The 24,158-nt window shown below is 36.2% G+C and overlaps 1 protein-coding gene across 1 annotated transcript in view; it reads right to left on the bottom strand.

Annotated features, from left to right (window-relative positions):
- Positions 1–1,326: 1,326 nt before the first annotated feature.
- Nhlrc2 (NHL repeat containing 2) overlaps positions 1,327–24,158 on the bottom strand; it is a 57,258-nt gene continuing 34,426 nt past the window's right edge. Inside the window, exons 6-11 of the mRNA XM_069988056.1 lie at positions 19,725–19,824; positions 16,154–16,385; positions 15,491–15,613; positions 14,529–14,738; positions 13,343–13,562; positions 1,327–9,002 (exon numbers count right to left, since the gene is read on the bottom strand). Coding sequence (XP_069844157.1) covers positions 8,746–9,002; positions 13,343–13,562; positions 14,529–14,738; positions 15,491–15,613; positions 16,154–16,385; positions 19,725–19,824 — 1,142 coding nt within the window. The 3' untranslated portion in view covers positions 1,327–8,745. The remainder of the gene's footprint in view (positions 9,003–13,342; positions 13,563–14,528; positions 14,739–15,490; positions 15,614–16,153; positions 16,386–19,724; positions 19,825–24,158) is intronic.

Here is a 24,158-nt window from a genome sequence, read left to right as displayed (position 1 = left end):
CTGTTTTTTCCTCCTTCCTTTGTGCATCACGCCTAAGAAGAGGAATAGGTAAACAGCCCTGCCAGCCCTCCGAGATGTTTGCATTCTGAGGCCCTATCAGCTTCCTGAACATGGGTAAGCTATTGTTTTCTCTCCTTCCAGGATGGGCAGATAAACTATACTTCAAATATTTACACTTCTTATCTTGTCTCCTTCAATAAGGGACTTAGTTGCGGTGACATTTCAAATGAAATGCTAACTATAGAACCATATCAATTTACACAGAGGTATATTATTCAGTGGGATGAGTCTTTGCAAACTAAGATCCTAAACACATTCCTCACATGTTGGCAGCACACAGCCTTTCCTTAGTGCCCTTCCACTCTGACAATGGCAGTTCAGTGATTCCTTCTGTAAGAGGAGTTAATGACAGCCACATCATAGAGCAACACTAATAACCTTTCTTAACTGCTGAAATAAAAATATATTCAACGTATTTTAATATCATTTGTAAAATTTGATTAGTGAGGTTGATGTGCAACATTGTATGCATGTATGGAAATGTCACAATGAAATCCTACTTGTACAACTAATATATGCTAATTAAAAAAAGATCCTAAGATTGATTTGAATTTGACTTTGGGGTTACAAAATGGGAGGAGCAGAAATTGCAACTGGACACACACACACACACACACACACACACACACACACACACACACACACACACACACACACACACACACACACACACACACACACACACACACACCCTTCATTGATTTTCAAATGGGGATAAAACACATATGTCTTAAGAATACTTTTTGGGGCTTATTTCCTTTTGACCTTCCATTTGTTATCTTTTGTTATATATATACTTAGATTTTTATGTAGCCAAACATACCAGTCGTTCAAATCATTTGCTTTGTGATTTGGGTCAGTTTCAGGCACACCACAGTCAAACCCAACACTATGTTCGCCATCTTTTGTTTTTTTTTTTGTTTTTTTTTTTTTTGCCATTTTACTTTTATGTTAAACTATTGATTCCCTTTAAATCTTACATGTGTAGTATCAGGTAGAGTTCTAATTGTCTTTTTCTTCCAAATTTCCCAAGACTATTGAATAGATAGTCCTTTCCAGTGTGACTTTTAAAAATCTGTATGACTATATGATTGAAGGGTTCTGAAGGCTTTGTTTTAGTGTTGGCTTTTTTTTTTTTTAAACTAAATTTCATGCTCTCTACTTCCCTGAAAGTTCTGATAAACCATGGCTTACAGGTTTGTAAGTAGTGAAGTTATCTCATGATATACTTAAAAAGAGAAAGCATATTAGAAACAGAAACATGACTTTAGAGAGAAAATATTTAATCTATTCCATGAAAAATTACAAAGCTTTAGAAAAGAGGCATTCGGTTTCCATGTACAGTTTAAACACATTCTTGCTTTCCACAATCATAGGAATTACACTTCTTTTTGAGTTGGTAAAGGCCACTGTAAAATATGTACTTGAAAAAAAACCTGAAGAACAGTCTTGAAATAAATGCAGAAAGGCAATGTTGTATAAAAATATATTAATTCATCTACATTAAACACATTAAAATGCACAAGTAAGTTCTTTTAGAATTATACCATGTCTAGAAATGCAATATATGAACTTGTAAATAGGATTTTCATTGTACTTCTAATTACTGAAGAAAAAATAAATATAAACAAATCTTTGGAATGACAGATGTGAAGTCTGCAGAGCAGACCAACTTGAATCTCAGAAATAAAACCACAAACTTTTTCCACACAAAAGATGAGAAGCAGATTAAGTCTCCATATAATTTACCTAAGAAATGCTGTCATCTGAAATATACATAAATGTCAATTACACAGAAAAAGAATTGTCCACAGCTAATGTAATGTGATGACAACAATTGTAAGATTTCTAAACTGACTCTCAAGGCAATCTAATGGCAATTTAAAACTTTTTGTTTCAATTAACGTAATGTAAAAATACAACTAGGGAGGTTTATTTCCCAAATCAGAGATGTTAATGTGAAGCCACAGAGGGTATTGTCCTCCTCCTTTGAAAACTGAGATGTTATCAGAATTCTAGGAAAATAACTGACCATACAATATCACTTCCATCTGTTGTAGTTATCTGTGTAAGCCAGATCCTCATCAAAATGCTACAGAATGTACAGTATCTAGAGGGCACCTGAGGTATTGAGAGGAGATGGTAGTGTACTCTGCAGCTACATTTCAGTGATGCGTATCACAGGTGTACATAAACAATACATTTCAACTCAATGTAAGCTTCATCTGGCTAATGATCCTGCTGAGACTACAAATAATGTCTGTAAAGTTTAAAAATAGAAGACAGTTTCATGGCAGAGTTAGGGACTTCTCTATTTTTACCCTTCATTAAGCATAATTTCCTGACGGAATGTTTTGTCCTATTTATCTCAAATATTTTCTCATGAGCATAGCACAGTTAGGTAAAGAAAGGATAATGAAAGTCTCATGTAAACCAGGTATATATAAATCTAAGAGCTCATTGTCTGTCACTTCTTAGCCCTAGTTCTCCTTTTACTTGGTTTCCAACAGAAACATATAACTAAGCATGTTAAACAGGAGTAAATCCTGTTTGTCCTATCTATTCAGTTTTGACTTTCAATGTTAGAAAAATCCATGGCAATTTTACTTAACTCTATTTCTTAATCAGGCCTATAAGCTGCAGTTTAAAGAGAAGAGAATTTATACCAAGCCCTGACAATGGAAAGAACACTTTTTGGTATAAGGCTGTTAAGTGCTAGTTTGTGCTTGTGTGAATAAGGGACTGGTGGCATAGGGGAAATACATTTAGAAATGCTTGCGATACTTTCCTTTTGGATGAGGCTTTTGACAGAACAAAATGTCCTTAGGTACACTTGAGAGCCGTATGCCAGGAAAGAAGAGGACACATCAAACAATAAGTAACTATAACTAGGTAAACATTCCATAACAAGTGTCTAGGGTTTTCCATTTTCAACTCTAACCTTTGAAAATGATTAAGCCAAAGCAGTCCATTGGGAGTCAGAAGGGCTGCCTCTGCTCACTGCACCAGGCTCTCTGCGTCAGACCAGCTGCCCGCAAGCCTGAGGCACTTGCCTAAATCGCAGATATAGCCATGAACAAGCCAAGGTTTGTTGGTCATGAAGTAGTAGAAGCCTCTAACTCTACTACCGTTATTTATGTTATCTTTTTGTAAGGAAATAAGAAAAAAAAACAGCAAACTGTTAATTGTTCATCACAAAATGGTGTCTGGCTAGTGCTGTGTCCTCATTTAAATAAACAATATGGAAAATGCAGTCTTGGTGGTTAATGGTGAGCTCTGCTTTTGAAGTCTGCTAGTACTGTGACTTTCCTAAGTTGGTATATATTTCCTTATGGATTTTATAACAAAATTAATACTTTCACTACTGAACCACAATAATACTTAAGGGGTAAAGTATTCAATAAAGAAGTTCACAACTGTACTAGGATGATCACGGACCACAGTCACTGCTATGAAGCTCCTTGTTCCACTCCTTTAGATGGTATTAATGCTAGAAAGGTAGAGTGCTCCTATCCTGGCAAAACTTAACTGCAAAAGACCAGCATATACTTGGGTCATTGTGGGGTGGACTACATATCAGCATTATTTATTCTTTTTTTTTTTTTTTGGGTCCGGTCATGGGGCCTGAACTCTGGGCCTGGGCGCTGTCCCTCAGCTCTTCAGCTCAAGGCTAGCGCTCTACCACTTGAGCCACAGCACCACTTCTGGCTTTTTTCTTTTTGCTTATGTGGTGCTGAGGAATCGAACCCAGGGCCTCAGGCATGCAAGGCAAGCACTCTACCACTGAGCCACCTTCCCAGCCCTCAGCATTATTTATGAAGCAAGAAAGCAGAAGATATTTTATTTCTAACGTTCACTTTCGTTAGTAAAACAAATCTAAAATATAAATAAGCTTCTCAGAGTATGAAACAGTTCTGAACTAAGGATTCTGTTAGTCTTTATGGTGAGATCTTAATTATCATCTGAAGACCAACTAAGACAGCACTGTTGGAACTAACACTGGTATTTCTCTGCTGGTATTTCCATCTGCTGAGGAAAACCACGGATGATGGAAATTAAGGGGGAGGAATATGGGCACATAAAACCCTTTGGGAAACAATTATACAGACCATTGCAAGGCTTAGATGATAAGAGGATATAATGAAATGCCATATAATTAAATGGATCTTAAATTTCAAAAGCAATCATTACTAGAGTTTTGGGAGTTCTTTGCACTGATAAGTTGTTATACTAAGCTATGAAAGATTTGTTTGAGAGTCAATACAACAGGTGGTTAAACAGACTCTTAGTCAGAAAGTCTTCCTAAATAGGTGACCTTGATTATGATAATGTAATTGCTTACAAGAGTACTGGCAAGCAGTAAGAACTAAATAATGTGCTAGTCTTACTTCTTTACTTGAAAATTGAAGTGTCCATAGAAGAAGCTTCTTTTCACTCTACCTATTGTAGGTGAACCAGGAGTTAGCACAGTCATGTCTGAATAAAAGATCTGCCATCCACTGTTCATCTGAGTCATGTGACTACTCTGAGCACCTGCTGGCAACAGGCCCTGCTAGGTATCAGATATTATCCTGAGAGCTTTCTGGTCTTCAGATACACCACCAACATCCCAAACTCATTTCCTTAGCTGCACAAAACAGACATATCTACCAATATGGTTATGCTGAAAATTTGAAGCCCAATGGAGCCAACGTTGCCAAACCATGATAGCACCATCTCCTTGAAACTATCTGGTACAAGCTGTTGGGTGCATCTTGAGGAAGTTGGGCCTGGTCCTGGGTGTGCTGAAACCCTCTTGGATGCACATTCAATGCTCACACTGGTGGCATGCTTCACCATAAAAACAATAAGAGCTTAATGAAGCAGTAATATGTTTTGCTATAAAAATGTCTCTCTTCTCCTCGAACCCCAACTCTATGGAAGTTAAATTATTCAATAGATAATAAGATATCAAACAGAAATATTTTCCTTTAGAGATTGCATTTGCGACAAAAATGTGAAGCCATGTGTCTGTGGACATGAGTTATTGCTATCATTACTTAAGCTGGTAAGTAGTATGTTCATAAATTACTAAATGCTGTGTGAATGATTTTTCATTTATGACTCACTCAATCCCATAAGGTAGTACAGTAGGCTTATCTTCATGAATAAGAACCTAAGTTACTGTAATGTCCCTGTTCTTACTACACTGCACTGCAAATGAACACACCATCAGAAAAGACTGTAATGATTCTACTCCATCTTCATCAGGTCTCATGACCACTCAAATGAACAGAACTGGTAGATCAAGATTTCAAGATATCTTAAGAATAAGATAGAAAAACAAACACATTATTATTTACAATTCAGTTAATTTCACATCTTAAAACAAACTTTAGTTTGTTTTGTTTTCTGGTTTTAGAAATACAACACTGATCACTGAAAAAATACAGAAAAGTGAAATGAAATAAAAATAAATGCATCAATAATTCATCATTCTGGAGAACCATTATTGATATAATCTCCATTATTGACATAATCTCCCTTCTATGTAAATGTGATCTATGAAGTTTAGCTTTTGGTAACCTTTTAAAAATATTTTGGAGGCGTGTGTGTGTATGCAGAGACTGACGGAGGGTGTCCCACAGGCTAAGGATGTATTCTCCAGTGGAGCTATTCTCTAGCCCCTAGGATCCATCATTCTTAAACACAATGGTAAGGAAAATGGCTAAACAGAAGTCTTTTTAGCTGACTGATATAAACTTATAGGCAACTTTGTCAGTAGAAAAGGCAATTATTATATCATAGCTATGGATTTTCATTATCTTCCCCAAGTTTTCAACCTTAGTAAAACAATTAAGGTATAACTTATCTCAGTGGTATTAGCTAAAAAGGAGACTCACTGCATAAGAAACATGTGTGAGTGCTTCCTGATTATCTGGGTATCTGGGTACATACCGTCCACGTCAGTAAACTATATTTGCAATGTTAAGTAAGATTTATAGCTTTTGGAAGGCCTAAGAATATTGTAATAGTTAAGGAAAAACTTTTTCCTAGTCATTGAATTTTGCCAAAGTTAAACTTACAAGTAAATGAAGCTGCCAAGTTTTCCTTTGTAAATAGGTTAAATATTTGCTTAAGACAGAATATGCAAGATAAGCAAAACTTATTAGTGGTCATATCAATCCTGAGTGAAAATTAAAAATTATCTCATTGTGAAATTCTCTCACTGACAGGAAAAACTAGGGACAAAAACAGCACAGCAGCTTAGGGCAAAGATTTCAGGCATGTTAGAATGTGCACAATGTCACCTCATTGACTTTTAATTAAGGTGACTTACAATGAAACCTTACTCCTTTTAAAGTGCCAAAGAATGTAATTTATGCAATAAGAAAAGTAAAAGTAAATAAAAAGTCCTTACAGAAAACAGAAGGCAGACATGGATCAAGAAGTTTTAAAATAAACTTTCTAGTGCTTCCTCTTATGTAAGAAGTTTATGTTAGTCATAAATTCTAGGAACCTATTTACATTGTTTCAGTGTGATTTATTCAAAATCACAGTAATCTATTACACACAATATTTTTTAATGTAAAAAGCAATGCCCACTGGCAATGGGTAAGAATATCGAATAAAACTAAATTAGAAAAATGAAGAGAAGTACTTCCCTAAGAATAATATAAAACTCTACCTAGGGAAAGAAAAATATCAATAAATTCTAAAAGATTCACTTAGATTTTTAGTGCATATGAAAATATACAATAACATACTATGTGTTTTTGTACTATGCTGAATATAAATTATCAGTTATTTCCCCATTGGTAAGTGAAAATTACATATGCTTCTTTTAGAGAAAGAAACTGTATGTCCTTAAACAGGAAATGCTTGAGCCAAAATATTCTCATCCTGTCCAACTGGAAAGTGAAGTACAAAAGTCACATGAGATTAAAGAGTAACTAAGGCTGATGCTCCATAAAAGAGAACGTTGATGTTACACATCCTTTGATTAGAGAACATTATTTTTTGGTATGTGGAAGGAAATGACTTGTGAGGTCATTATGTGTATTTTTAAAGAATTCTTTTTCATTTTACATTTATACATTAAAAATATATCTTTAGCAGCTACTAAATGAATCAAAGTCATTAACAATACACTCTTCAGAAAGTTAACTAACCTTAAAGTAAAAACTTAGCTAACCTAACAAGCAAATTCAGAGATTTACCTAAACTCATAAGCAAATACTATGTTTCAAAATTGTATTTCAAATACAATAAATGGGCAGGCAATGGTGTTTAAAACATTACACTTCAAGCTCAGCACTGTTTTTGAAAGAGTTGAAGCCTATTATGCCATATTTTCTATAAATATTTATTGAATAAACAAACATGGTTCACCTGATGTTTTTAAATCTTTTAAACTAATCAAATCACAAATTGTTGTATCAGTTTAAGGAAAACAAAAATAGGCTTTTAAATAGCTACCAAGATAAATTATGATACTGCTACTTCAAATAATAATAACATCCTTCCAATATTGTCAGTGGATGTTTCCTCTGCCGTTAAAAAAAAGTCAGCAGATCACTATGTTCCAGCCTTACTTTTTTAAAGAGCATATTATGTATATATTATACCTGTTAACTGCATGAGAATGCTTCACATTGAAAACTGTAATCTAAAAGTTTAAATGTGATTTTTGGAAGCAGCACAATAAATAACTGCAATTTAAAATTTGAATATGGGAACCACAGAAACCAAAACCCAACAAATCTGCATTTAATTCTTAGAAGTAAAACGTAAATTTCCCAAACAACATAAATACACATTTATATCAAATTCAGTTCTTTATCACAGACAGTATCCCAAGTCCCTTCTTGCTGAAACCAATAACATTTCTGGGACTCATTTATTATCTAGTAAGAATGTGTTCACTCAGAACAAACAAACAAACTAGAAAATCTAGTTAAAGAAGTGGGTCTATATGCTATTAGAAAGTATATGTCAAATTTTTCTTTATAAAGTTATAAGGCATTAACAATTATTAACATATAATAATTATTACATGTTAAAGTGATACTTAAGCAAATAATTTATAATAAAAATAGATCAAAACTCTCTTTTAAAAAATATCTCAAGTGAGAAAATCACAGGAGAGGATAAAAATCACATGTAACCACCTACATACTCTCTAAGCTTCTACTAACTAAAAACACTTTTCTTTTCTTGGCTTAAAATAGACCTTATGCACTGAACGGCAGGTGTCATTATACCAACATGGACACAGCCTAAGTCTGTTTAAAGTTATTGTAAAATTTGTATATGCAAGTATTCTGACGGCTACTAATAAAGGTAGAAAAGTTAGTTCTAGCATGTATTATACCAGGTATAATAATAGTTGGTATTATCAGTGCTTATTGCAAATTGTCTTCTGATAATATTCTCTTACTATAGTGTGGCCTTCAGTCTTATACCAAATAGTGGCAAAGATTATACTACCATGGTTTAAATAATGGTCAGCAGCTTAGGCTAGTACAGAGCTAGAAAGAAGAATTGGTTTATAATAAATCAGTAAATAAGGAACATAGCTTTATTTTCGTATTAGTTGCTGAAACTGAGCAATGAAATAATGCAGAAATAAAGTTTTGTTCCAGAGTGACAGGGGATGGTAAGGATTGTGGAGGGGTCGGTGGTGAGGGATTGTTAGCTGGCTTACTAAAATACATACCTGAGCTCCACTGGAGCTGTGCAACCTGGTTGTGTATCAGTTATTTGTAAGGGCTGACGAAACAAAATCCCTTTCATCATGCATGCACTGCTGTCTTCACTACAGTAATAGAGAAACACGCTGATAGATATCACGGCTTCAAGTGATAAGCAATCACCAGGAATTGGCAGCAGAATTGTTGGTTGATTAGAAATATTCTCTATGTCTCCAGATGGTATCTGTCCTTGAAGAAGCCACTCGTTGCCTAGAAAATAGAAAATAATTTACCAAGACTGTGGAAGAAATCAGCTGGGAAACTGGAAAAAATCTTAGGAAGACAAGATCCATTCAATCAACTAACATTTACAAAATCTTGTAAGCACCTAGGCTCTGTGCTCTGTAGGATAGACATGGTATTAAGATATAATGATGACCCCAAAGAAATTTCCAGATTAGTGATCTAATTTTTACAAAAATTTGTTTAAATACTATAAGCCATAAACATATTTCTACTGAAAACTGAATATTGCAAATAAAGCTCAAGATCCATAATATCCAAAGTTAAACATGAACTCCATTAAGTTATATAAATAAACCTAGGACATATGAGATCATAGAGAATTTCTACCAAACAGATAACATTTTTCAGGCATATGATACATTTTTGGCTTAAAACATTCACATATTCTGGGGCTGGGAAGGTGGCTCAGTGGTAGAGCGCTTGCCTTGCATACCTGAGACCCTGGGTTTGATTCCTCAGCACCACATATGCAAAAAGAAAAAAGCCAGAAGTGGCGCTGTAGCTCAAGTTGTAGAACGCTGAAGAGCTGAGGGACAGCACCCAGGCCCAGAGTTCAGGCCCCATGACCGGACCCAAAAAAACAAACAAACAAAAAAAAACATTCACATATTCTAATCACTTTAAGTGTTTAGCTCTTAAATGACCAGCCAAAACTCAGAAAATATCCTTTAATTGTAGGCACAGATATGTAGTCTATAAATTTTTTTTCCAAACTGTTAAATTATTGGGATACTTCTCTGAAAGTTTATTTACCCCTATGTAATATAAAACAGAGCCACTGTCTGGGACATGTCATAGAACAGGTAAGCTCTTGAGCATTTCACTTGAACACTATTTGTATTTTGTATCCCCAGGATTCCATATTAGCTAGTGTATTTAATAAAGCAAGTCTTAAACATTAGTTTCTCAATAGCCTATTAAAAAAAAAGCAATGCATTGATCTTTACCCCACGAACCACCTTCAGCTTTAGAGAGACATAACTGCTAAAGTGGCATCTAGGACTTGCTCTGAGTTCACAGATGGCTGAGAAGTAGCCAAGGTCTGTCTACAAAACAATCTCCATATATCTGAGTTTGGGTCAGCCCTCTCTGTCTGTGGGAATCTGAGGGGACAGTTTCCCACAGACTCAGTCAGTCATCCCACAGCCAGCCTCCCAAACTCCAACCAGCAGTCTACCTGCCAGTCTACCTAAGACCTCTTCTTTGTCATTTCATTTCAGGCACTGCAGTAGACAGTGCCTTTTGCCCTGAGAACATATGAACGTAAGAAGGCCTGGGGGCCAAGATCTGGGTAATGTATGAAAAAGTATGTGAGAGAATACGAGGGAGAAGGAGCTGGGGAGGAAGTGGAAGACTGAGTGAGAATGTGTGAAAGAGCATGGGAGAGTAAGGACAGAGCAAGAACATTGGAGAAAAGAAGTCATATGTTATAAACTCCTGGACCAGGGCTACCTCTTCTTTAAAACTGCTACCCACTGTTACACAGATATCCAAAAACACTATGATCAACTAACTTAATAAGGAGCTAGTTCACACTGAGTCACACATATGAAAGGGAGGACTGGAAAAAGGTGTTAGAAGGAAGAGTTATAGGAAGAATAACAATGGAGAAGGTTCCACTTTATTTCCCTATTTTAGACTCTAAGAGTTTTCTTGGGAACAAAGGAAAGATTAGAATAAGGGAAGAGAGGGAAGAGAACTTCTCTTCAATTTAGTATTAGAATGCCTAGCTACAGCAATAAGACAAGATACAAACATAAAAGGAATCCAAACAGGGAAACATGAAGAAACTCTCCCTCTTTGCAGATGACAGGATCTTGTATTTAAAGAATCCCACGGACTCCACTCCCAAATTACTCAAGCTGATTCAAAACTTTGGCAAAGTAGCAGGGTATAAAATTAACCCTCAAAAACCAATGGCTTTTTGTATGCCAACAATGAGAAAAGCGTGGCTGAAATCAGGAAAGCAACTTCATTTGCAATAGCTCCACAAAAAATAAAATACCTAGGAATTAACTTAACCAAAGAAGTGAAGGACCTCTATGATGAAAACTTTAAAAACCTGAAAAAGGAAATCAAAACAGAATTTAGAAAGTAGAAAAACCTCCCATGCTCCTGGATTGGAAAGATCAACATCGAGAAAATGGCAATAGTTCCCAAGGCTATCTATAAATTCAATGTAATACCTATTAATATTCCAACCTCATTCTTCAAGGAAACAGAAGAGGCAATCCAAAAATTCATATGGAACAATAAATACCCCAAATAGCAAAAATGATCCTTAACAGAAAGAACAGTGCTGGAGGAATATCAATACCAAATTTCAAACTCTACTACAAAGCCATAGTAATCAAAACAGCTTGGTACTGGCACAAGAACAGACCTCAGGACCAATGGAATAGAATAAAAAATCCAGAAATGAACCCACAGACCTATAGCCATCTAATTTTCGATAAGGGAGCTAAAAAAATAGAATGGAAGCAAGACAGCCTCTTCAGTAAATGGTGCTGGCAAAATTGGTTAATCAACTTGTAGAAAACTAAAGCTAGATCCTTATATATCACCCTGTACCAGAATCAACTCCAAATGGATCAAAGACCTTGGAGTCAAAGCAGACACTCTGAAAACATTACAGGATGGAATAGGAGAAACCCTAGGTCTCCTTGGCTCAGGCTTAAATTTTCTTAATAGAGACCCAGAAACACAACAAATCAAAGAAAGGTTGGACAAATGGAACTGCATGAAGTTGAAGAGCTTCTGCATGGCAAAGGACATAGCTAGCAACATCAATAGAAAGCCCACAGATTGGGAGAAGATCTTCACTAGCCATACAACAGACAAGGGTCTCATATCTAAAATATACCTGGAACTTAAAAAATTAAATCCCCCAACAACAAATCCTCAAAGAAACAACTGCCCAATAAATAAGTGGGCTAAAGACTTAAAGAGAAACTTCTCTGAAGAGGAAAGAAGGATAGCCAATAGACACATGAAGAAATGGTCAAGCTCCCTAGCCATAAAAGAAATGCAAATCAAAACAACATTGAGATACCACCTCACCCCAGTTAGAATGGCTTTAATCAAGAAATCTAATAACAACAGATGCTAGAGGGGATGTGGACAGAAGGGAACCCTACTGCATTGTTGGTGGAAGTGTAAACTTGTTCAACCACTTTGGAAAGTAGTATGGAGGTTCCTCAAAAGACTCCACAGAGCTCCCCTATGACCCAGCAATCCCACTTTTGGGCATTTACCTGAATGATCACAAACAAGACCATACTAAAGCTACCAGCACAACTATGTTTATTGGAGCATTATTTACCATAGCTAAGATATGGAACCAACCCAGATGCTCCTCAGTAGATGAATGGATCAAGAAAATGTGGTATATATACACAATGGAATTCTATGCCTCCATCAGAAAGAATGACATTGCCCCATTTGTTAGGAGAAATGGAAAGACTTGGAAAAATTATATTAAGTAAGCCAGGCCCAAAGAAACAGAGGTCCCATGGTTTCCCTTATTTGCAATTACTAGTATATGTCTGAGACAAGCAGAAAAGGTCAGATAAGTTGATGTTAGGTGAAATGAACCCCAAGATAAGTATTCAAATGTTTTTTCTTTCTTGCTATTGTTTCTAACATATTTATAAGATATTTCTTTGTTGCTTTGTATGTCCCTCCCCCACGGTATAACCCCTGTTTTCACTGTATTTGATATTGGTATAATTTGTGGAGGGGAAGGGAAAAAACAAATTGTTTAAATAGGGATACAGGTGGATCCATTACAACAATGAGATGTATAAGATGTTATGTCGAAAAACAAACTTTACAACTTTGGCCCGGGGGAGGGAGGAGGGGGGCAGAGGAATGGGGGTGGGGAGATGGGACGGGATGGTAAGGGGAAACAAAGGAGGAGGCAACCATGCTTGACAATAAACGTACTCATTACCTTGCTCATGTAATTGTAATCCCTCTGTATGGTATTTTCACAATAAAAAAAAATGAAGGAAAAAAAAAGAATAAGGGAAGAGATCCAGCCAAGTCTATACTATAAGAAACGAGGCTGCTAACAACTGAAATATAATTTTCAGTGAGTTACACTATTCTTTAATAAAATGGCAGAAAGAATCTCAAAGAAAACTGCCAAAAGAGGGTTAGACCTAGATTCATTTTTTCCCACATAATTTCTCTCAAATCTTGCCCAGTGACAGAGTAAAAATAGCACATAACAAATGAGAAAGAAAATCACATTGGACATCAAGAAATTAATTAATATTTGTTTTTTCACTAGATCCTCATACCTTCAGCTGTTAGAAACCAGCAACTGGGAACTCCTTCAGTCAGCTTTGTTCCTGATGGGAGATCCAGGCTGAGCTTGAATTCAAGAGTCTGGCCAGGACATGCAGCTACTGGGGAAAGCCGGATGCTCGGGGCAGACTTTGGCAGTTTGGGTACTGTCTTCGGCTTTTCTTCTGGGAATGGGCCATCTACCACAGCATTGTCAGGTCTGAAGATGGGAAGCTAGGAAATCAGAAAATGTGTTGTACTTCACAGAAATTGAAAGGATAAAAATTAAAGTTCTCTATCAATAACACGCTAATTGCCATTCTAATTTAAACTACCTAATGCCCTCCAAACTATTCTATGAGTACAGAAAAAAGTTTACCTCAGCAAAAAGATCACTATCACTTACAAAAGGGATGGAGCTAATTATCCAATACATACAGATGTTAGAAAATCAAAGCAAAGTGTTATGAACTTAAAGGCAGTAGACAAAAATAATAACATATCCTCATAATTATCAAGCATAAGAAGATGTTCATGTTACATCAAATCTACATAAAGAGAAGTGACACTTATGATCATAACATATTTTTATTGTAAAACATATTTTGCAAACAACTAGAATTTTAGAAATGTTTTTCTTTTTTTTTTTAGGTAAATGTGACACATCAGGAGGTAGCTTATAAGAGATGATTTTCTTTGAAAAGTCTACTAAAGACTGTGTTGATATTTTTAAAAATTGATGGTTTAAATTTCTCCCAATCTTATTTTCCATGTCATGGGAAAAATGGCTTATAAGGTTCCTCTGAAGATTATTTGGTAATGGAAACAGAGATGATACAACCTGCTAAGTATCACTGAATAAAACAGCCCAACCCACAGGGTGCACATATGTAGTATGTGTCAGTGTATCTATAAGTTCAAAAACAGATCTGAGCCCTCTTTTTTTCTTGAAGGTTCATGAAATTCCTCTCCAACTTTCACTGTGTTTCTCAGCACAGATGGAATTCTTATTTTAAGAGTAACGGGAGATCCTCAAAGCAGGCCTTCTGGTCTCATGATCAAAGAACACAATGGAGGAACCCACTTACTACTCTTTCTATGTGTGTCAATCACTGAGGAGAAAATTGCTTGTAATTCCTTGAGGACTTTAGAATCCTTCTTAAAACCACACCCTTTAGCTTATGTTCAAAGAAACCTTACCATGGAAATTGTCTTTGTTTCTAAATCCATTATTTTAATTTGATGATTATTGGTGTCTGCTACATATAACAGCCGACCATTTTCTCCAATACACAAGCCTCCTGGTTCATTAAAAGTTGACTCAGTAAAACTAGAACTGATGACAGTGTTCATGTCTCCAGTCCCTGCTAACGTTGTACAGTTTTTTGTTTTGGGGTCCACAACTTTAATCTAAAGAAGAATAAAAAAAATTATAACGGAAGGTCAATCTCATATTTGTAGGATGGAAGCTATAATATAAAGAAAACTAGACAGAATTCTCCACTGCCATTATCATTCTCAAGAAACCTCAAAAAATAAAAAAGCCAAACGTTCAAATTACACAGCCTAAAGGGAAATATTTCATGAGAGCAAAAACTTTGTAAAATCTTTAGTTATTACGTGTTTTCTTGGAGCCTTCTTGGATGAAATTATTTCTGGAAATAAAAAAATAATTTTACTGTTTTTCTTCACAATGGCATACGTATTCACAATGACGTTTTCATGAACACCTAGATTGTCAGAGCATTTGTACCTTTGTTAAAATGCATGATATGCAGTTATATTTCAATCATCATAAATTTGTGGTTGCTCATACACTGATTTTTTTTTATGGAAAACAAAATACAGTAAGAATTCGAACAAATATATAGATTAAAAAAATTATTTTCTACCAGGCACTGCAAATATGGTACAGCTCAAGATGCTCATCCGTTAGGGGTTATTGATGGGTTATAATGCCTTACCTCCTGGAACTAGTTCAGATACTATTGTAACATCTTGGCAAAGGAAGGGCCCAGAGCAAAGAACAAGCAGCACAGTTGCTGAGGGCCGTTATTTCTCTCTGTATTTTAGAGTGGCACTTGTAGGAGGTGTACAGATATTTCCACATTTTAAGTACCATGGACAAAAAGCACGGTATTAAAAATTCTGTCAAGACTCACCTTGTGATTATAGGAGTCTGCCACATAAAGCAAATTCTTCTTCTTGTCCCACGCTACTCCAAGTGGGTGTTGAAGCTTTGCATTGATGCCTATTCCATCAACATCACCAAAAGCAAATAAATTCTTTTATTTTTTAAAGAGAAAGAAATAGTAGTGATTAATTTTTTTTCTGTGCTTTGTTATGATATAAAGTGCAAATTAAGATAGTTGTAAGTATTATTAAAGTCCAAGGGGAAAAGTTCTAATTTTTATATAGGGATGGCTAATTCATGCAGACTAAAAAGGAGTGACAGAATTTTAGGCCTGAGTTAGTTTAGGGGGCTTGTTTTACTCCCTACAGTACTGTATCTGGTCAGGACGCTAGCTTGGTAGTCTTTCCAAACCACCACTAAATACCAAATGTATTTTCCTTCTCTCTGCCAATAAACATTTGATCCTTTCTTTTTTCCTGAGCCCTTAATAACTAAATATAATCAAGTGGAGTTAGTCTATTTTACGATGGTTTTATGCTTCTCTATATTCATATCTCCTTTGATCTGACTTCCATTTTACTCATGGATAGCCCAAGACTGATCTCTCCTACATTTCATTAAATTTCCAGAATTCAGGAAAGTGCTAGTTTGGTCAGTGTCAGGCACCCCACACAAAAGTGACTTTCCTTACCATGGGATCTCTCTCTCCTCCTACGAGGTGCTTCACAGCTCCATCTTTCAGAGAGACCGTTCTCACTGTACTGCTCTCGCTGTCTGCCACAAAGAGGCAGCTCCAGGGGTCTTCAGAAGCCAGAGAAAGACCTGAAGGCTGGGCAAAACCTGCCTTGTGAGGATAGGCATTGTTTCGATTCTCTTCATTTCCACTCCCAGCAAACCGCAGACAGGCTCCTTTTTTTAATTCACTGGAAGATGAGGTATATTGTGTCCAATTTAGTTATAAACAAATGAATGTAAGGAATCAAGCCAATGGCAATAGCATTGTAAAGGAAGAGGGAAAAAAAAGCACAAAACTAGTGATGTTAGCCCAGTTAAACTGCCAGTCAGCATTCATGACATTTTTCCAGTGACTATCTTGTTTAGATACTGTGTGGGGACCTTCCTACTTTTCCTCAACATATACACAAATTGAAACTGCTCTCTGGAGCTGGACAGAAAACCCAGACATGATTGGAATGATAACAATAATGATCAGATCACTGATAAAGACAGTTTTAGTCCTCCTTTAACTTCTTAGCTATACATAATATTGGTTCTAAAAAGAAACTAAAAAGATTATCTAGATCTTGATAAAGTAAGGTTGAGTTAAGGCTTAAGTTTTCATTCAAAATGTCTTGTGTTCTTGTAAATAGAGACTAACAAATGAAATAAAAAATAGTTTTCATAAGACAGCCAGGTTAGGCATTACCATGTTAAGAAAACTACAAGGGATGACTATGCTGAACTGACTAGTCAACTGTATAAAAATCAATGTCGTATATAAACAAGGGAATGTCTGTTTTAAGGACTGACTACAACTTGTAGGTGGGGACAGAAGGGAAAAAACTGGAGAGATCGAGGGAAGGGGTGACATTGTGCAAAAAGAAATGTACTCTTTACCCAACTTACATAACTGTAACCCCTCTGAACATCACCTTTATAATAACAAAATAATAACCAGAGATAATGCCAGTCTGCACACCAAAGAACAGTGAAATGATTTATAGTTTTAGAATTCTTAAAGTGAGCTGCTAAATAAACATTGAGGATTACAGCATCTTCCCCCACCTCCCCACAAAAAAAAAAAAGAAAAAGAAAAAGAAAAAGAAAGGACCACTCCTAATCTGGGGATAGTGATGCACAGCTACAATCCTAGCACTTGGAGGCTGAGGCTGGAACATATTCAGTTCATGACCTGTCTTGACTACATAATGAGTTCCAGGACAGCCTGGGCGGGCTACTCAGATTGACTCAAAAAGACAAAAAATTCAAGTGAAGACGAGGTCTGTGGTTAATGCAATGATTCCTCTTGTCATGCAGGAAATGTTTTACCTTAGTTTCTACATTTATGCCAGGGATAATAAAGAATACATGATAGGTAGTGCTGGAGAAAAAGAAGAAGGTGACTTTGAATGAAAAATGAGGGACTATACATATTCCATGCATGGTACAACATGTAAAAATCTACAATGACCACCACTATGGATTGGTATATTCCCAAAGCTAAATCAGGCAAGAAGCAGGGGATGGAAGCTAAGGGATTCAGAATGTGCAAGACACAGCTAATTACTCAAGGAACTTGTAACAAAGAGCTAGCCAGAGAAAAAATGTCATAGCTAATATAAAATAACTTGAGAGATAATTGGTATAAGGAGCCTTAACACGTTTAAAAAGGAGTTCCTTTCATTAAATAGAGTGGGGGAGAAACTTGTAAACTTGTAAACTTGTAAAACATTAGGGGGTCATTATCACCTGAAGATCAGTACTAAATAAAGATAATTCATCCTTAAAATTAAGAAGCAGGTCAATGTGATCTGAGTGACCATTTTCCTATTATGAACAAGAATGACAACTCTACTTATTAGGAAATTTAGGCAGCCCTTGACCATCTATGTCCAAAACAGTCAGCCACAGAACAGCATATTCTGGCAAGCTCTGCTGCTTCTGTTTGCTGTTTATGATCACACCTCACACACGGTTATTGGTAACCACATAGTTGCCAACTATCATCTCTTGGCTAGATGACAGCTACAGCCACCTGAGTGCTAGCTCAGTCTCCAGTCTTGTTTCGGTCTTAATGCTGTCAAGATTCTTTCAAAAAGACAGATCTAATCATGTCACTTCCTACTTTAACATATTCTATAAGGTTTGTGGGTATCTAAGTCTCTTAAAAGAACTCACAAGACTTTATATGGACTAATGTCCACAGACATCACTAGTGTGAGCTCTTTCCTGGAAAACTCCTGCTTTTCTCTTCACCAGGTCTCAGCTTGGTGTGCCTCTTCCAGAAAGCCCCCTCAGGTACCTGAAATCTTACTGATAAAAACTTCAACTTAAAGGACTATTGCAATAACTCTCTTTACATTACATGTAGTACTTGTTAATTGTATACAGATCTAATTCTTCCTCTGTAAGCCCATTGTGAAAAGCAACCATGTTTTTATCTTAGTAAATCTATCATTTCATCCCTAATGCCTAGCACAGTGTCTAGTACATAGTATATTTAATATTTTTAGGCGCATGATTGAATGATATAGAACATTTATAGAAATGTGTTCCAAAGCAACACACACACACACACACACACACACACACACACACACACACACACACACACTATTTGGAATACCTAGAACCTTTCTGTTGGTAAAGATAACTAAGATAAGTAGCACTTACTTTCTATGCTGATCTGACCTGTGCTGATCTGGCTGATAGTTTTCATTCATTCAATTATTCTGGAAGCCTTTATTGAGTTTCAATTATGTATCAGACATTGTACTAAGTATAGAGGCTACAAAAATAAATGCAGCAAAATGGAGGCTGGGCAAATATAGTGCAATGATGTAACTTCATATGAGGTACTATGGTTAACTCTGGCTGGAGAGAGAAGGAGCAAAGGCTCTTTGGAGAACACAGGAAACAATGTAGATACTACCTTTTCACTTTTTACTATGTGTGCAAAGCCCTGTGTTGAGCTCCTCACACAGAGTATAAGCCAGTGAGGAATTATGAAAAACAATGCTGAGCTTCCAAAGCCCTATGTTCACAGAAGTAAGAGGTAGAACTGGGATTTAATCTCAAAACCTGAGTAGTGTGCACTTTACTACGTGGTACTCAACTATTGGAAGGAACAACTGCAGATACTTCAACTATACATAAAGAATAGGGCCCACTAAGTATTTCCAGAAAGAAATTTCTGGGTGCTCAGGAGGACAGAGCTTTACTGTGGCTGATAAAAAAGGAGCAGAAGCAACATGTATCGCTTTGAGCAGAAGCTTCAGGAGCTAGTGACTCACCACCTCCTCTTCCCTCACTGCCAGGATAGCTGGCCTGGCAGAGCTCCCAACAGTGGGTGGCAGAGCACTGCTCCCCACTGAAGGTATGTAGTGAGCAATGAAAAGGCCTTGTTCTAACCCACTGAGCATCCAGGCTGTTTGTTACGGAGGCCCAATCCAGCACATCCTGATGAGGACCGTGGGTGTTGTGAGGGTGAATCTGGAAAGGAGCTCTGTGGACTCCATGGGGGCAGAGATGGCGTCACTTACTTTTTCTTGGGCAGTTTGCCAGAGGCCAGGAGGAGTGCCCATATCTGATGGGTGCCTGCCATGGCTATCCACAGAACGTCATCTCTCTGGTCCTTTGAACCTGTATAAAAGTAAGTAGTAATTATCAAACCTGAATTCATGGACAGGACTCATAAGTTTTTAAATAATGTGACAGAAAAAAATAAAATGGGTTTTCTGTTCTTTTAGTGAGAGGATTTTTTTCTTTAGATTTGAATTCTACCCGCTACAATATTATAACCAGTTTTCCTCTTTTTAAAAATGGTATGCAGGGTGATAATTCAAAAATATGTATATAGTATGTATTGACCAAGTCAGGGAGACTCGTATATCTCCTTAAACAAAAGCCGAAGGTTTTTTGTTGTTGTTGTTTCTTTTCTTTTCTTCGATGCTGGGAATGAAACTCGGGGCCTAGTACAAGCTAAACAAGTGCTATAGCACTGAGCTACATCTCTAGCTCCACGCTTTCTCAATCTCTGCATCACTGGATACAATGTTTATGACTATTTGATTTCTTATCTTATGCGACAGAAGAAATAAGTTGACACTCTCTAAATAAACTGCCAATTTCCACCAAAAAGTGAAATCTTCTAAGAGTTCATGGCACATATATTGTCATCTCAGTATTACTTAAAAATCCATTGGCTATTTGTGAAGCTTTAAAAAAGATATTAGCTGGCATATAAAACAGTCAAGGATAGAATACCATATAACTGTTTATTAAAATAAATAATCTTCAGCTGGGTGCTGGTGGCTCATGCCTGTAATCCTAGCTACTCAGGAGAATGAGATCTGAGGATCACGGTTCAAAGCCAGCCTAGACAGGAAAGTCCATGAGACTCTTATCTCCAAAAAACCATCAGAAAACCGAAAGTGGCACTGTGGCTCAAGTGGTAGCCTTTAGCTGAAGAGCTCAGGGACAGTGCCCAGGCCCAGAGTACAAACCCACAACCGACAAAAAATAAGTAAATAACAATAAATAATTTTCTATTTTTTTAGACTGAAGGATGTTACAGCTTATTACAATGCAACAAAGCTGCATTTCTTAAACTTGATTGTACTGTTAAAATATTTCACTATTTTAATTTAGAATATCTGCTTAAGTAAATGAGATAATTTAACTTACACTAAAGGAAATATGTTTAATGGGGCTAGTTTATTTTCATCTCTTTTAATTTCAAGTAGTTGTGTCCAGAAAGAATTGTTGTTTTTTCCCTCTGTAATTGGTGTTACTCTTAAGTGTCCCTTAATTTAACAACAGCAAAAACCTACAATGATGTTGGTTCTCAAGTAACTTTGGCTGCTATGTGCCAAGCACTTAGACATTTGTAACAATTTTTTCCAAAGCCCATGAACTGGTTACTATTAGGAGGTCTAAATTACAGATGAATAAACAGAGCCTTGTAGAGGTTAGTAATGTGCCAAATTCACAGAGTTAGCATATGAAGGAATTAAACTGAGCCAGGCAGGCCAACAGAAAGTCTATTCCCTTAACCATTCCATGTGGTACTTCTTTATCTGTGTTCAGAATTGCAATCTAGTAACATCTAAAGAGAAGCAATTCTCCTCAATTTCTTTTTCATACTCAGATCTGGTTGTACTAAAAGTGACACTGGTGGCCATCTATTCTGGGAACTCAGTCTCTGCTTAAAGACCTTAAAAACTAGATCAAAAGCTTTCCACAATTAATTTTAACATACCACACTGCTCCTTTAGCTATTCTAGGGCTATATGCTGCTACTATTAGAATGACTAGAACATCTAAGTTAATAAAATATTCTATTATTTTAGATATAATGACATTCAAATGAAAAGTTCAAAGTATGTGAAGCACTGAGAATAACACTGAGAAATAGCCACTCTCAAATGTCAGCCATAATCATTATTTTATGAATGTGGATCTGAATTTTGTAGTATGTTGTATTAGGAGAGTAAAATATATACACTGAATAGCACTTGATAAATGGCACTGAGGATAAAAAGTATAATTTTTTTCACATAAATGTATTAATCTTATAGTAGGCATTAACAATGAATGTATTACCAACAGATGATCGCTAATAAAGCACTCAGTTTACAGCTGCTTATTTGTGTTAAATCCACCATAAAGCCAAAGATTATAAATATTTAGCATTTCACAATGAAAATGAGTTTATGTTCCTGTTTAGACAATGGTATTATTAGCTAGGGGAATGGCCAACCAAACAAGACAAAACACAACACTTCACTAAGTAGTATAAACAAAAGGCATAAAACTAATCATGCTTACTAATTTTAACACAATTTGGAATGTTTTCTACTCATAACATTCTAAAGCCTGAGTTTACTCAGAAACATTTTTAGAGTATTACACAAAGTATTGTAAATGACTACAGTTCAAGTCCACTACTCAGTTCTTCCACTTCTTTATGAAATTATTCTATGGTCATACAACAGACAACTAAATGAAGAGGGCTCCTGGAAGTGCCTTTCTCCAATTCCTTGTGGTAGCAGGTAGTTCTGGATTTGAATCATGACTACATCATTTCCTAATTTGTGACTCAGTTTCTCCAACTGTCAAAGAAGAAGATTGTGGCTTATTTCAAAAATTATTGGGAAGAATGTATAAGGCAATTTAAGTAAAGCACCTAATATGCCATTGGCATGTGTTAGGCGCTAAGTGATACTTGCTGTCTTTTAACCTGAAAATCTTCCTAGGACATTCATCCTCCAGACCAGTGTCAGTTGGGATCTCTGATCAGCCCTTTCCTGCTCTTTTATCTAGTGCGCGTGCATGCGCATGCACGCACATGCACACACACACACACACACACACACACACACACACACACACACACACACACCATCTTTTTTTCTTAAAAAATTAATTGTTATGATAAAGGTGATGTACAGAGGGGTTACAGTTACGTAAGTCAGGTGATGAGTACATTTCTTTTTTGACAATGTCACGCCTTCCCTCACACTCTCCCAGTTTTTCCCTCCCATCCCCATTTACAAGTTGTATAGTTCACTTTTCAACATAGAGTCCAATGAATACCACTGATATATTTGTTCACCCTTTGTCCCTCCACTCTGTAACCCCCTTGGCCCTCCCAAAGACAGATAAACAAACAAGACAAAATAAACGAAAATAAAAACAGAAGAAACCCACTTCCAGTTCCTGAAATTCATTTTGCTAAGTATCATTTTATATGATCGGAGGCACACAGGCATTGTGCCTCTGTGCTCCTCTCCTAACAGTATTCTCCTTTACATCATTGTATTTTTAACCCCTACCTTGCCTTATTTTTTTCTTCATGGGATCTGTTGTTATCCTACATGTTATTTGCTTACTGCTTTTTTTCTGTTAAGTTCATCTATGAGGTCAGCAGCTTTCACAGTTTTATTATCAACAATTAAAATAATGTATAACATATAGCAGACATGCAAAGATTGTTTATTGAATAAGTAAACTTTCTTCTGAACAGCAGAAGAAACCGTCCTCATTTTGTTATTACAGTTATGTTAATGACTCAGTATTTTATGATACTAGTGTAAGAGACAACTTAAGATGCTTTTGCTGGAGCTTATGAATTAAGTAAAAGTCCCCTAACTTTGTGTCTGTGCCCTTTGATCTGAACTACTCGCTGCTGCAGTCCCTTTGCAATTACCTTGTTTTGAAGAGGAAAGAATATTTAGTGAGAAACATCTTTTGTGGAAGGTAACTTGCCTCTCAAACAGGCAATACCTTCTTATCATCTTAAAGAAAACAGCTCAAAACTCAGGAGATCACCTTGCCCTCAGTAATAAAGTGATAACAGTTCTCCAGTATTACTTGAAGGACAAAGTGAGCTAATGGCCAACCAGGCCACACATTTGTGACTTGAGACTATTTTAACCATGGATACCTTTCTTACTCCCTGACCACAATCTTATCTATTTAACCCGAAGCTAATACGTACCCCTGAAGATGTGCTGAAGTGCTGTCTTCCCATGGCTCCAAGGTACTAAACTTCTTTTCTTGGCCCTTCACTATATTTCTTCATTGGAGATATAAGTGCAAGTGGCCAGGCCTACTGTAGAACTCCTGTACTTTGTGCTCGGGGGTCTAAAAACCCAATTTCACTACCAATGATATATCCCTAATCAAAGAAATCTGCTGTAAATTTGCTATTATCCTCTAAAAAAACAAGGAGACTAGAATATCACCCTAAACATATCTTCAGCTATTTCATGCATAGTATTTTGCATGATAATACAGTTCTGCAAAAACATTGATATAATTAAGATATTATTTTTATTATAAATAACTAAAAAATAAAGCCTTCTAACTTCTCTTATTATGCTTCCAAATGTGATAAAAACTTAGCAAACTAGGATCAGCATACAACTTATTTAATCTGATAAAAAATACTTTCAGAAAATCTATGATAAGCA

Source organism: Dipodomys merriami, unplaced genomic scaffold, assembly GCF_024711535.1.
Source record: "Dipodomys merriami isolate MVZ:Mamm:240054 unplaced genomic scaffold, mDipMer1.0.p SCAF_35, whole genome shotgun sequence".
Classification (NCBI taxonomy): Eukaryota; Metazoa; Chordata; class Mammalia; order Rodentia; family Heteromyidae; genus Dipodomys; species Dipodomys merriami.
This window is presented reverse-complemented; position numbering and strand designations above follow the sequence as displayed.